Below are 13,699 nucleotides of genomic sequence, written 5' to 3' on the forward strand. Positions count from 1 at the left end.
GCTGATGAGGCAAGAACGAAGGGCGCTCACCTCGCTATGGCTCACCTTGGTCACTTACGTGAATTTGACAATTGTCTCTAGAAACTTATTATTAATAGGTTTTATGGGAAAATGGTGTGTTTTTGGTGACACTTAAATTTGACACGGTTTAACTTTTGTAAGCGAGCGTTGTGTCGAGGTGAAAGCGAAGACGACGCAAAAATAATTTTCTTAAGACTATCGACCTTCCACGTTGTCGAGACAACAGCCTGTCCACAATGTCGTGTTGTAAGTACATTGCACTGCCTTCTTGTGTGTATAACAAATATTGGAACAACGTTTTAGAAATACCCTGGTTCACAGGCAAATGACTCCCCAAAATGCACGTGTGATAAATTAACATGTCAATTATGCTTGGCAGCCGTGTGTACGCTGGATTTGTGAGCTTCCAGGATGACATCGGAGGCTGCTGCCACTGTCTCCACACCTCCAGATTTAAGCAGCCCTCCAGCCAAACAAGACTACAAATGGCTCCGGTCCTTTGTAGCTGGAGGTAGGATCTCAAACTTTTGTTTTAAAGGGACAGTGTGGAATATTTGACGACCTGATTTCGCTGGATTACGACTGTAAACGAGTGCAAAAAGGCACAAGGAAAAATACAAAGTACGGGCACTCAAAGTGACCAACTGCACCAAGTTTTTCTCATTTTTGCCCATCCTTTGACGAAGAATGAAAAAGGCATAAATAGAAGAAACGATTAATAAAGAAGAAGAAAATAAAGAATAAGAAAAACAAAACAGAAAGGGCAAATAGAAAGGACAAGGGGTAAGGGGGTGTACATAAAATGGAACAAGAGAGGAAGAGGGAAAATGCAAGGAAATATCAGAAAAAGATAAAGAAGATGACGACAAAGACGGCAAAATTGATTACTATCATGTCAGCTCCCTCTAAGTGGGCCTCCTGTTATGTAAAATAAATACAATATTCTTGAACTACGGGTTTGAAAAAAATAAATGTTTATATGATCATGTATTTTGGCTTATTATTCAAATTTAATATTGTTCATTTTTTAATGAAGGGTTTTTTCTAATACATCGCACTAAGTAATACACAGTAGCCTAGATGGTAAGGCGCCCGCTTTGAGACTGGGAGGTCGGTGGTTCGCGCCCCGGCCGAGTCATTCCTAAGACTTAAAAAGTGGTCGGCGGCGCCCTATGTTGGCTGCGGCTGCATCGGCTCGCTACAACGGGTCAGGTGCAATCGACATTTCGTTCTGTGTACATTGTTACACAGAATGACAATACAAGGAAATTATTATTATTATTATTACATTGTCTCATTAGAAAAAAGTATGTTTTCCCTTCAATGTTTTCCTCTTTTAAAGAGGTGTATGCTGATTGTAGCCCTACTCAGCAGCCCAAATGAGAAAGGTTGTCGTATAATTAGGATAGTTGGCTGCCCTGTCTTCATATTTCTTCATGTTGGTCAATCCCTGGCCTAAAGGGCTGTATTAGAGTGAGTGGACCCCCAACTACTTGAATTCAAGCCAAAGGCCATTATTGTCTTATTTCCAAAATGTATTTTCCTTTGAAAACTTTGTTAATGCCGTGCTGCTTTTTTTCCCTCTCAGGCGTCGCAGGATGCTGTGCCAAGACAACAATTGCTCCTCTAGACAGAGTAAAGATCCTGCTTCAGGCTCAGAATCCTCACTACAAACACCTTGGTAGAATGTCTCTACAGTATAAGTTCATTCGATTTTTATCATCACTGGAATCAAAACTCAACTATGCATCGGTCTGTGCAGGCGTTTTCTCAACTCTAAAAGCTGTGCCAAAAAAAGAGGGCTACCGTGGTTTGTATAAAGGGAATGGGGCGATGATGGTGAGGATATTTCCCTATGGTGCAATCCAGTTCATGGCCTTTGACAATTATAAAAAGGTACAGTGGTTCTTTTTCAGTGTCATTACTTTGAGTTTTAATGACATTTGGTGACACCACATGCATGTGCATTTTCTCACCAGATGCTTAGTAAACAACTTGGGATCTCTGGGCATATTCACCGCCTCATGGCTGGATCCATGGCAGGTGAGGGGAAAAAAACATTTTTAAACAAGCTGTAAACTATGCTGTCTCTGCATAACCAGTTAAATTATCAGCTTGAATTCAACAGTAGAATTGCTAATAAGCTCCATCTTGTTTTTCTACTTGAATGTACCCTGAGCATGTTTCTACTGTTTACTCTATTACAGTCTTTCTCAACCTTTTAAGACCCAAAGCACACTTTCAATTGAAAATCTTGAGGCAGACTGTATATAATATGTACTTAAAAGAAGAGAAATTATTTTGCAGTAGCAGTTCTACCAAATACTATAAATTTTCCTTAGTTTATAGCAAATCAGATATTGGCATTTTCTGTCCAAACTACAACATCTGGTCGGAAAACCCCCTACAAATAAGCAGTGCTCGTTTTTGTATTGACAATGTTGTTAGAACCTAAATGTGATAATTTTAGTCCATCTAAATGGCGTGACTTGTTCTTAAACACTGCTCTAAACAGTTTTCTTTGGTTATTTATGGTGCATTAGTTCCATCTGCTGGACTTGTGTAGTAACAGCACCTTTGCAGAGTGGTTTGTTAGTGTCTCGGAACCACTTAATGCAGCCAGTAAACGCTACTCTAAACAGATTTTAAATTTCTTTTTATTCTGAAATAGGATTTTGTTGGCATATCCAAAGTAGAATACAATTTTTTACAATGTTACCTGAACTTTTTTTTTTTCAAACAAGAAAATAATTTTCAAAATCTAATTTGAAAATTTTTGTGGCATATCAGAAATGGCCTAATTGCACACTAGTGTGTGCCACAGAATACAGTTGAGAAATATGAGAGGCCGTTTGAGTAAATCAAACATGCAGCTTTAACATATAACATCATACTCTCACACATGCACAATTATACTCCCATACAGGTCGCAGTTATACCCATGCACAAACATGACTATACTCTTAAACAAACTGCTATTCTCTTTCACACATAGTATTATACTCTCATACACTACTATACTCTTATAAACCATCTAATATGCTTTCACACACATACTAATTTTACTCTCATACACTCACTAATAAACCCTCCCCCCACAATCACCGCTATAGACTCTCAAACGCTATTATACTCTCACATTGACTTCTGATCTTTCTCACACACCGTTAAAACTACTATTAATATAGGGGGTCTTCACACCTAATGTAATGATCACCTCACCCCTCAGTGTTTTATATTAGGTACTTTCGGATAACCAAGGCGATGCACACAGATCTTTGCATTTGTTGTACAGTTTAACTTCAAACTGGAGTTGCTACCAGTATAGTAGTATCTGTGAGGATTTAGTAGTATGTGTGAGAATATAGTAGTATGTGTGAGAATATAGTAGTATGTGTGAGAATATAGTAGTATGTGTGAGAATATAGTAGTATGTGTGAGAATATAGTAGTATGTGTGAGAATATAGTAGTATGTGTGAGAATATAGTAGTATGTGTGAGAATATAGTAGTATGTGTGAGAATATAGTAGTATGTGTGAGAATATAGTAGTATGTGTGAGAATATAGTAGTATGTGTGAGAATATAGATGTACGTGTATGACAGGATAGTAGTGTTTTTATGAGAGCATAGTAGTGTTTTTATGAGAGCATAGTAGTGTGTGTAAATGTAGTACATTACATGTGAATGAGTGTGGTACTGTGCGCGTAAGAGTATAATGGTTCGTGTGAGAGTATAGTAATGTGTGTATGATAGTATAGTAGTATGTGTGTATGAGAGTATAGTAGTGTGAATGAGTACTGTATAGTATTTTAAAAAAATAAAATGGTGTGTGTGCAGTGGTATGACTGTCTGTATGAGAGTATAGTTGTGCATTTGTGAGATGACGTTATATGTGAGAGCAAGTATGATTTACTTCTCAAACAGCCTCGCTTAAAGAAATACTGCTGTACAAACATAAACAAATGCCTTACCGGTGTGATGTCAGGTATGACTGCAGTCATATGCACCTATCCATTGGACATGGTTCGAGCCAGACTGGCCTTCCAAGTAACCGGGGATCATCGCTACACTGGAATCGCCAATGCCTTCCATATGATCTATTTAAATGTGAGTTGCTGGAGTACAATTATGTGTGAGATGCAATGTTTTTTTCACCCTTTATTAAAATGTCTGTTTTGTGTATTTGGGCACAGGAAGGGGGATTCTGGGGTTTCTACCGGGGTCTCACCCCAACTCTTATTGGAATGGCCCCTTATGCAGGTAAGGTCAATGTATTTATTTGAATATGACAAAAAAAAAAGATTTACAGAAATGCTTTCAATATTGAGAAATTGTGTGAATTCTAAAAGTGCAAGCTTTCAAAAAGTATGAAAGTTTAGTACCGAACGAGCTGAAAGTGTTAACATTGGTATTGTTTCAATTGTTTCAAATAAGCGTGTGTAGAAGGAAAATTATTTAAAGGTGAAAATCATCCAAACAATTTCCGTTGTAAAATACCATTCCATCTGCCTACTCTAAGATGGGCAAAATAAAGCCCGTGGGCCACATTTTTAATTCGGCCTGCAGAATGAAACTTGTAAAAATATCGTGACAATATCAGTAAATAAAGTACCAACGATAAATGTCTTTTGTGTGGTGGCATTGTCCCCATGGTTTATGTGTCCACTACAAAAATATTACTACAAAATACTTTAAAAAAGGCATAATTTTGATTTTATTCTGAAAGGGGAAAAAACACAAATACTAGAAAAATACTGCTACAGAAATAATACAACATAAACGCCACAACAGAAATACTAAAGAAAAACAACCTAATATCTACAGAACTATAATAGAAGTACTACAAAAATACTACTGAGGTAATACTATCATACAGAAATACTCATATACTATTGCTAAATACAATAAGAAATACAACAAAGAAATAAAAAATACAACTAGCGTGATACTAATATGCAGAAATACTGCAAAAGAAATATAAAAATACTACTACATAAATGCAACAAAACACATCTACGGTAATACTACAGAAATACTACTACAGTAATACTATAATACAGAAATACTGCAACAGAAATACTACAAAATACCTACTACAGAAATACTGCAAATACATTAGACAAATACAGTAATACTACAAAACTAAATACCAAATTTAGTGCTTAAAATAGAAACTTAATTTAGTCCTGCTTTAATTGTGAGCATTTCAAAACCAAATTGCTGTGACAAGCAGTGTTCCTTCTAAGCTGCGCGCGTGCGCAATTGCGCACTGCTCGCACATTCTCAGCGCACAAAAATGAGGGCTCAAAATTATTAATAAGTCAAAGTTACAGTGCATAAAGGTAAAAATACACGGGTTCCCCTGACATTGTGTCCTAAATGCGGTATTTTGAAGTTGAGTCGAAGTAGAACGAAGTTAAGTTATTAGAGTTTGTCGAGAACCGGCTTCTTCGGCTCAACTCACTAAAAAGAACCAGCTCTTTCGGGCCCTAAACAGCTCTTCAGGTTGTTTTTGCTTCTTTAATCCTAACATTACCAAATATTATGTGAAATTATGCACAAAATGACTTAAAGGAAGGGGGAATAGAAAAAAAATACCAAAATGAAAAAGTAGTGAAAAACTGAGAAAAAAAAGGAAAAATTTAGAAAAAAGCCAGGAAAAAAAAGAAAAAGAAATTTAGGAAAAAAAGTAAATAGAGAACAAAAAGAAAAAGTAACAGCTCGGAAAAAATAAACACAATGAGATTTTTTTTTAAAGGAATTTTTAATAAGTAGAAAAAAAACACGGAAAAAAGAAGAAAAAGTTTGTGTTGCATCCAAATAATTTCCAATTAATTTTGATTAAGTACAGTTCTGTATTTTACAACCGACTTAATAAGCCCCCCAAAATGTTAATATTATGCGACAAAATATATCGGTAAATTAAAAGAAATGGATATCTTGTGAAAGAATTGTAAGAACAAACGACGTTTGTAGGCCGTACAACCTTTGCAATAGTACATGAGTCAATTCATTCAAAAGGGAAAAATAATTTTGCATTGCTGGAAACTCAGCAAAATGTAATGTGATGTCAAGTTTTGGACATGTTTGATAAGGACTTAGTTGCCACACTTGGGATTGCTGTTGCTCACTGTTGTTTCAAGCGTTGCTCACCGACTTTGTGTGAACGCTCAGACCTGTGGAAAATTAGAGGGGAACATTGGTGACAAGTAATGTAACATGTCGACATCTGCATGTATATTTATTTATAAATGATAAAAACCAGGGCTCCAAAGCCTGCTCCATGGCCAAATTTTTGAACTCAATGGGGCCAGCCTTTATTCATTTGTCTACTTTTGTCAGGTTTTTCTTTCTTCACCTTTGGGACCCTGAAAAGCCTCGGCTTGAAACATTTTCCAGAGAAATTGGGACGGCCGTCTTCTGACAACCCCGATGTCCTGGTTCTAAAAACCAAAGTTAACCTGCTGTGTGGAGGCGTTGCAGGTGCAATCGCTCAGACGATCTCGTAAGGAGGTGCAGTCGACGTCCGCTTGATATGGTTTCCCAGCCTCTTAATAGTTCTTTGTTTTTTTTTTTCCCAACAGCTATCCATTAGATGTGGCACGACGACGAATGCAGCTAGGATCCGTACTTCCAGACGCACACAAGTGTGTGTAAGTACCATTAATTGTGTTTAAAAAGTCACATTTATTTGTATTGCCCTTAATCACAAAAAATGTGTCAAAGGATTGCACAGGATTACAATTACAATTACTGATCTTAAAGCAACATGCGGGCAAGGAAAAATTCAAAACCTGAGCGTGAGAAAAAAAGAAACCTTGAGAAGGGGCCTCACAAGTGGTAATCCACCTTTGAGAATGACCAGGTTGGAATAGATTTAGCATTGGGTAACAGTACAGAAACATAGTAAACGTCAATAAAAGAGAATAGGTAACATGTTGAAATTTTTCCGGAAAGTGCATGACAGCAAAGACGTCTCAAGCCTGTAAAATAGTCCAAAAAGTCTATAACAGCAATTTTGAACATATCATTTCAGGTTGAAGTTCACAGCTCAAGGGCAGCATTAAACATGTTTTTTTTCCTCTAAAATAATGATAAAAAAGGATTATGACTCGAATGATGATAAGAATCAAAGTAAATCTACTGTTTGATAATGTGCAACATTTTAATGTCAGTGTAGCATTGCACCAAAACAAAGTTAATAATTTATTTTCCTAAGCCAGGGGTGTCCAAACTTTTCAGATAGAGGGCCAGATTTGGTAAGAGTTGGTCAGAGTGTGTAAGGCCCTGACCTTCTTTGAACAGCTTTTAATAAATTCCTCTATTTTTTTTTGTACATATTTGTTATACTGCGGTCAACATTACTAGGGGGCAAATATTTTTTTATGATAGAGCCTATGAGCCATTAAAAATGTAATCACGGGCCGTAACTGGCCCCCGGGCTGGACTTTAGACATGCTTGTCCTAATTGCTATTGCACGAGGGTAGTGGGAGTGCTGAATCCCATCCCAGCCAAGCTTTCTTTTGAGCACATGGAGAACATACAAACTTCATATTGGGAGGTAGCTGGAATTGAACCCGGGACCTCTGAACCGTGAGGCGGATGTTCAATACACCGGTTGCTATCGTAACATTTAACCCAAACCACTATATTGTGAATGAAATATTCCCATACACCAGATCTAAAAGCTTATAAAAGTCTGTATGGTTACCAGTTCTTGGTAGCTGGTTGGGTTACTGATTCGTGTTGGGGGAACCTCCACTTAACATTCCTTGTTACTGTTGTGGGTTCAGTTTCAAACAAAAATGGCCAAAACAAAGTAATTTTCTTTGTGCGGCGCAGTACCAAATGACCCACAGCCCGTTACCAGTCTGTGGCCCAGTGGTTGCTGACCACTGATTTATGTGACATTCCATCGAATGTTTGCGTATCATTTAATCTCTTGCTCTTCTCCAAAAGGTCCCTCAGCAAGACTCTGTCGTACGTCTACAAGGAGTATGGTGTCAGGAACGGCCTGTACCGAGGCCTCTCCCTCAATTACATCCGCTGCGTGCCCTCTCAGGCGGTGGCCTTCACCACCTACGAATTCATGAAGCAACTTCTGCACCTCAACTAGAGGCCAAGCAACATGTCCTATTTGTACGGATGCAATCTGGGTATGTCTTAATTCCTCAAACCTGAATGCTGCAAAACTGCTGTATTCGATGCAGAATGGGGGAAGGAGAGCAGATATAACTGCCTTTTTTGTCTACATGATTGTACTACTGTGGTGCCCTGACTTGTACACTCCAGGCATTTTGATTTATGTATTAAGAAAAAAAAACGGCTTGCTGGCTTTGGGGGTAGGGCGCTCGCCACTAAACTATGAGATAGCTTGCTTGAGCCTGGCCCGAGTCATACCTAAGACTTACAACATTAGTGGTTGAAATTGGGGGGTTTGGCCACCTAATTACTCCCAACGACGTGTTGCGACACATCGGTTGCGTTGAACGAGGTGGTTTGGAATCCCATCCTCTGTATCGATCTTCAAGAAAGAGTCAAGAATGTGAGTTTGTTCTTGACTCTAGCCACCTCACACTAGGATATGGTACCGTATATACAGTGGAACCTAGGTTCTCGACCATAATCCGTTCCAGAACCCTGTTCGAAAACCGATTTGGTCGATTACCGAAAATCGTTTTTCCCATTAAAAGTAATTTAAAATCGTTTTAATCCGTTCCAACACCCTGAATGTTTATCATGAACGTAAACATGAAGCTAACCCAGGCTAATCGTACGTTCGCGTTAGCGTAATCTTCCTTACAAAAGATTACGCTAACATGAACATGTGAAAATAAAAAAAGGATTATGTGTGAATGAGCGAATGAGTTGTCTGTCCCTGTGTGCCCTGCGATTGGCTGGCAACCAGTTCAGGGTGTCCCCTGCCCACTGCCCGAAGATGACTGGGATGGGCTCCAGCCCCCCCGCGACCCTAATGAGGATAAGCGGTACGGCTAATGAGATGAGATGAGATTATGAATAGGATTTCTTACCTTTGTGGTGGACGGTGGGGAGAGAAAAATCATCAAAAGTTTTTCAACCTCTTCCAAAACATGCGGCAGTTGCTTGCTTATAGCGCTAACTTCCTTAGCCGCATCACTCGATTTCACAGCCTCCTTATTCTTTACAATCGTACTGATAGTAGATTTAGCCATGCTGTATTTACTAGCAAGATCGGAAATTCGTACACCTCTTTCATATTTAGCTATTATGTCTTTCTTAAAGGCAATAGTTGGACGAACAACTTGTTTTTTTTTTTCACCTGTCCTGCTTGCACCTACCTTCTTCGGAGGCATAATTAGAGGCTAAAACACCCGTACGCCGCTCAGCATCGCACCCTAGCGTACCGGCGTTCGAACTCCGATTTTTTTTGACCGAATAGCGAAGCAAGAATTTCTCGAAATTTTTGGTCGAATACCAATTTGTCCGAACTGAGAGGCGTTCGAAAACCGAGGTTCCACTGTACATATATACATGGATACACAATGACCGTATTCGACTTTGACAGCATACAAAAAAAGCATGTTTCTCCACCCTGAATTATTGTTTAATCGTCTCGACCACCAGGAGGTGTTAAAACATAATGCTCACTGATCATTTGTTTATTGCTGGCTTAGGTTCCAGAATGAACCAGTTATTGGTGAAACCTGAGAAGTAAAATTAATAAACGGTTTTTAAAAATATTATTATACAATTAATAATCTACAATGTATTCCAATCAAAGAACAAAACTTTTTAAAGGCCTAGGCACATTTGCCTCACAAATAATAGTAACTCAGCTCAAAACTTTGCTGTTGGATACAATGGGGAATCGAGCCTGCGACGCTGCGGAGCCCTAACCACTGGACCACCACTGATACACATGAACAAGGCATACAAAAAGGCATTAGATTTCATCTCCTCATCACACTATATTTAGTCATAGTACCAGAGACCAATGTTAATCCAGTTGTGCATTTCAAATGTTGCAATGACAATTATATTCTTCTGTTCTATGCATGTGACAAACATTGAATTCGTGCGGCCACGAACAAAATTGTATAGTGACAAAGTAAATGATGAACACAATCCTAACAAAGTTTACACTGTATATATTTAATGTCCGTAAGACTTATCTTCAGGTACACCAAAGAGTAGTTTCCCTTGTCGTGCTTTTTTGTTTTTGTTTCTTACAGTATTATTTTCTGGGTTATTTTTGCCAACATTTATCTCTGCTACCGTGACTAAAAATAGCATGCTGATGAATTAAAACCCAATGCTTTTTTGTCTGTCATGTATATCTCTGGTGGTTCAGGATCTGTTGCTCTCCTCGCCGTTACCCAGGTTCAATTCCCATTGCATTCCAGATTTTTTTGATTTGTTGTTATTTTCCAGTTGATCGATCATTGCACAAATACGGTAACACCTCGCGTATAACGCGCAGCCAAACTGAGTGACGGTAAACCACTTCTATCATTTTGGATTAATGATCTATGCATTCTAGCATTGGGAACCTCATTTTTTTTGCCTATGACGCAGGACTAAAATGTTCAAGCAATACCTTAAAAGACTCTTGAGTCGGGGTACCACTGTCGCTATCAAATCTTACATGTAGACAACAGGGAGCTGGAAACAAGCAAAGGATCAATACTATTTACCATTCAAGTAACATGAAATCCATACATTTCTTTGTATTTTTTTGTCTTTGATACAAGGTTGAATAATGTTTGCATTATTTGGAATTCAGGGCTTTAGAAATATGTATGTGGTGTGAGTGGCCTGTTTGTTTTGGCTTGTATGCAGTCTTATATTTTTTATTTTTTTGGCACTGACTAGCCTGTGAAATATTTTATTTTTAATTGCCTTTTCCCAAACTTCGACTTGATCATTATCTTAAATTGTCACTCACCCAAAAATGTGTGTGCTCATCTTATAACCTAATCAATTTCAGTTCTGAGATTTTTCATATTACATTGTACTGTATTTAAAGTATTCATACATGCAATGTTTTTTTTCCGCAATATCTATATTTTGAATCTGTGAGAATGTGAATCTGATATTTCCAGATTAGCTTAATGTCTGAAATGAGGGGAAAATTGCACTTTGTTTACCTTTTTCTGCTGTTTATTTATTCAGCTACATGCAGCCACTACGTGGCAACTGCTTACCGATATGTGGTTTACAGTTAGAGATCCAACAATGTATGTAAATAAAGGTCATACATGTCAATCTTGATGATTTTATCATGTTTTATATACATTTTCCTAACATATTTCAGTGCGAAAGTATTTAGAAATGTATCCAATAATCATTTATGATAATATTTGATTGCCTACCTGAAGTAAAATTGATTTAATTAAAGGAATTTTCTTTGGAATGATCGATCAATTTTTAGGGCTGACTTTAGCATTGAGAGGAGGCCGATAATGAATATTTAGAGCCGATATTCATTCGCTGCAAAACCTAAAAATTGGCTAAATAAATTTTGAATAATGCAAAAAGAATATTTGTTATAAATTCAGGTAAAACCTAAGTAGCTCTCTTTTACAGTAAATAAATTATAATTTCAAAAAAACATGACTAATCTTTCACTTAAACCGAAAACTAAGTGTAGGAAAAAAATAAGGCTTAGCAGCAACTCGTATTCAGGTACATAAAAGCTTAAATGGCTCCTTGATTTAAAAACAAACAAAAATTTAAATACAACCAACATGACTTAATGCAGGGGTGTCAAACTCATTTTAACTCGGGGGCCACACGATAAAACAAACATTCTGTCGGGGCTGCAGTAGTAGATTACAGAGAAAGAAAAAGAAATAAAGATAAAGAAAGAAATAAGAGAAAGAGGGAGGGAAAAGGAGAGAGGGCAGGACAAAAAAAGAGAGCGAGGGAAAAAGAAAAGAGATAAAAAGAGAAGTCGTGAGAGAGGGGGGAAGAAAGGGAGATGAAGAAAGAAATCCAAAGAGAAATAGAAAGACAGGAGAGAAAAGAAAGGGCAAAGGGTAGGAAGAGAAAAGAGAGAAAAGGAAAAAAGGAAGTTAGAGCAAAAAAAGTTAAAAAGACACAGAGAGAGAAAGAGACAAAGAGCAACAAAGGAAGAGAAAAAGAGAGACACAGAGACAGAGTGGGAGAAAAGGGGTGGAAAAGAGAGAGAGAGAAATAAATTCATGTACAGTGTCTTTGTGAGAGGCACCTGGCTCTGGCAACATCAAGTGGACATATTTCAACCTGCAGCTCGATTTTCTCTTGCGCTTCTCTGAGTGTTGTCTCGCGGGCCGGATTCAATCCCTTAGCGGGCCTGATCTGGCCCGCGGGCCGCCTGTTTGACACCTGTGACTTAATGCATCGAAATTTCAACGGCACTTGCGAATTGAAAAGTATGGGCACTTCTGTTTTAGAGCCAGATTGACAAACTAATGTTATAATAACAGCTAATCATTTAGCTTTCTGCTTTTTAAGCTCTCAATCACACACTTGATTGATGAACTTATGTTATGATAAAAGCTAATTTCAGTTTCCAGTGAAAGTGCTTCTCTAACAAGTTAACGACAATTTTTGCATTATCTCTTAATCACAAACACGCTTTTCTACCACTGACTTTTTAAAATCTCAATATTATCAGCGGCATTGATTCACAAGCATGATGGGGACAAGTTAATCGACTTGCCACTCTGTTATTTTTCCTGCTTAAGTAAATGGTCTGCACTTATATAGCGCTTTTCAAGTCAATGAAGACCTCCCAAAGCGCTTTACAATGTGCTTCCTCTCTTACCCATTCACATACACACTCACACACAAATAGCGGCCATGCAGCCATGCAAGCGCCGAGCTGCTTTTTGGGCACATTAGGGATTCAGTGTCTTGCCCAAGGACACTTAAGTGGCTCCGCTCTGGTCACTTATTCAATCAGACGGCAGGGGGTGGCTAGTGTTCAAGAAAGAGGGAAAGGAGAGTACTGCATCTGAATTTACATAACCCAGTCCTAAAAACATTTACCGGTAATTGGCCCGTTGAATATATAAAAATAGAAATAAATGGAAAAATAAAAACGCTGGAGAAAAAGCAACAAAAAATAGGGGGTAAAAGCATTAAAAAAAAAAGGAAAAAGGGAGAAAAAAGATGGAAAAATAATAAAGAAAAGTAAAAAGCTAGGAAAAAACAAATTAAATAAAATGAAAAAGAAAAAAGAGAAGAAAAAGCAAGCAGGGAAAATAAAGAAGAAAAAGCAAGAAAAATTTAAAGCTCGGAAAAAAACAACCCAAAAAAGAAGGAAAAATGACAGGTTTTGTGGTTTCCTTTGTTCAGTATATTACTCATAATGTAATATTCGGCACAAAAAAAACTTTTGGGGGGAAAAACTATCATTTACTAAATCATAATAACATTTGATTTTTCACTCTACCATTAACGTTTAACTTATTTAAATGTTTTTATATTAAGGAACTTTAAATTGGAATCCCTGCATAACAAATGTCTTTGGACCTTTTACATGTTAGGCGAATGTGCTTTAGGCACTAAAATGTTTCTTTTTTTTTAACTAGATTGCAAACGCAACACAAAAACATGTTTATTTTATTATAACCACATCAGAACAAAAACCAAGAGTCCAATCAAAAAAGCAAAAATGTAACTATAATACTAATTCAGTACTGGATAG

The 13,699-nt window shown here is 37.6% G+C and overlaps 1 protein-coding gene across 2 annotated transcripts in view; it reads left to right on the top strand.

Annotated features, from left to right (window-relative positions):
* The window catches only part of slc25a16 (solute carrier family 25 member 16), a 19,934-nt gene continuing 6,235 nt past the window's right edge, over positions 1-13,699 (top strand). Inside the window, exons 1-10 of one of the 2 annotated variants that reach the window (XM_088351626.1) lie at positions 1-267; positions 401-532; positions 1,610-1,702; positions 1,784-1,917; positions 2,001-2,064; positions 4,009-4,130; positions 4,217-4,283; positions 6,366-6,528; positions 6,608-6,676; positions 7,984-8,180. In XM_088351626.1, the coding sequence (XP_088207752.1) occupies positions 433-532; positions 1,610-1,702; positions 1,784-1,917; positions 2,001-2,064; positions 4,009-4,130; positions 4,217-4,283; positions 6,366-6,528; positions 6,608-6,676; positions 7,984-8,140 (969 nt within the window). In that variant the 5' untranslated portion in view covers positions 1-267; positions 401-432 and the 3' untranslated portion in view covers positions 8,141-8,180. Of the gene's footprint in view, positions 268-400; positions 533-1,609; positions 1,703-1,783; positions 1,918-2,000; positions 2,065-4,008; positions 4,131-4,216; positions 4,284-6,365; positions 6,529-6,607; positions 6,677-7,983; positions 11,272-13,699 lie in introns of those variants that run through there. The other variant, XM_088351625.1, reaches the window with a different exon arrangement.

The sequence above is a fragment of the Urocampus carinirostris genome, chromosome 13, assembly GCF_059441175.1.
Source record: "Urocampus carinirostris isolate Australia breed hairy pipefish chromosome 13, RoL_Ucar_1.0, whole genome shotgun sequence".
In the NCBI taxonomy this organism is placed as follows: domain Eukaryota; kingdom Metazoa; phylum Chordata; class Actinopteri; order Syngnathiformes; family Syngnathidae; genus Urocampus; species Urocampus carinirostris.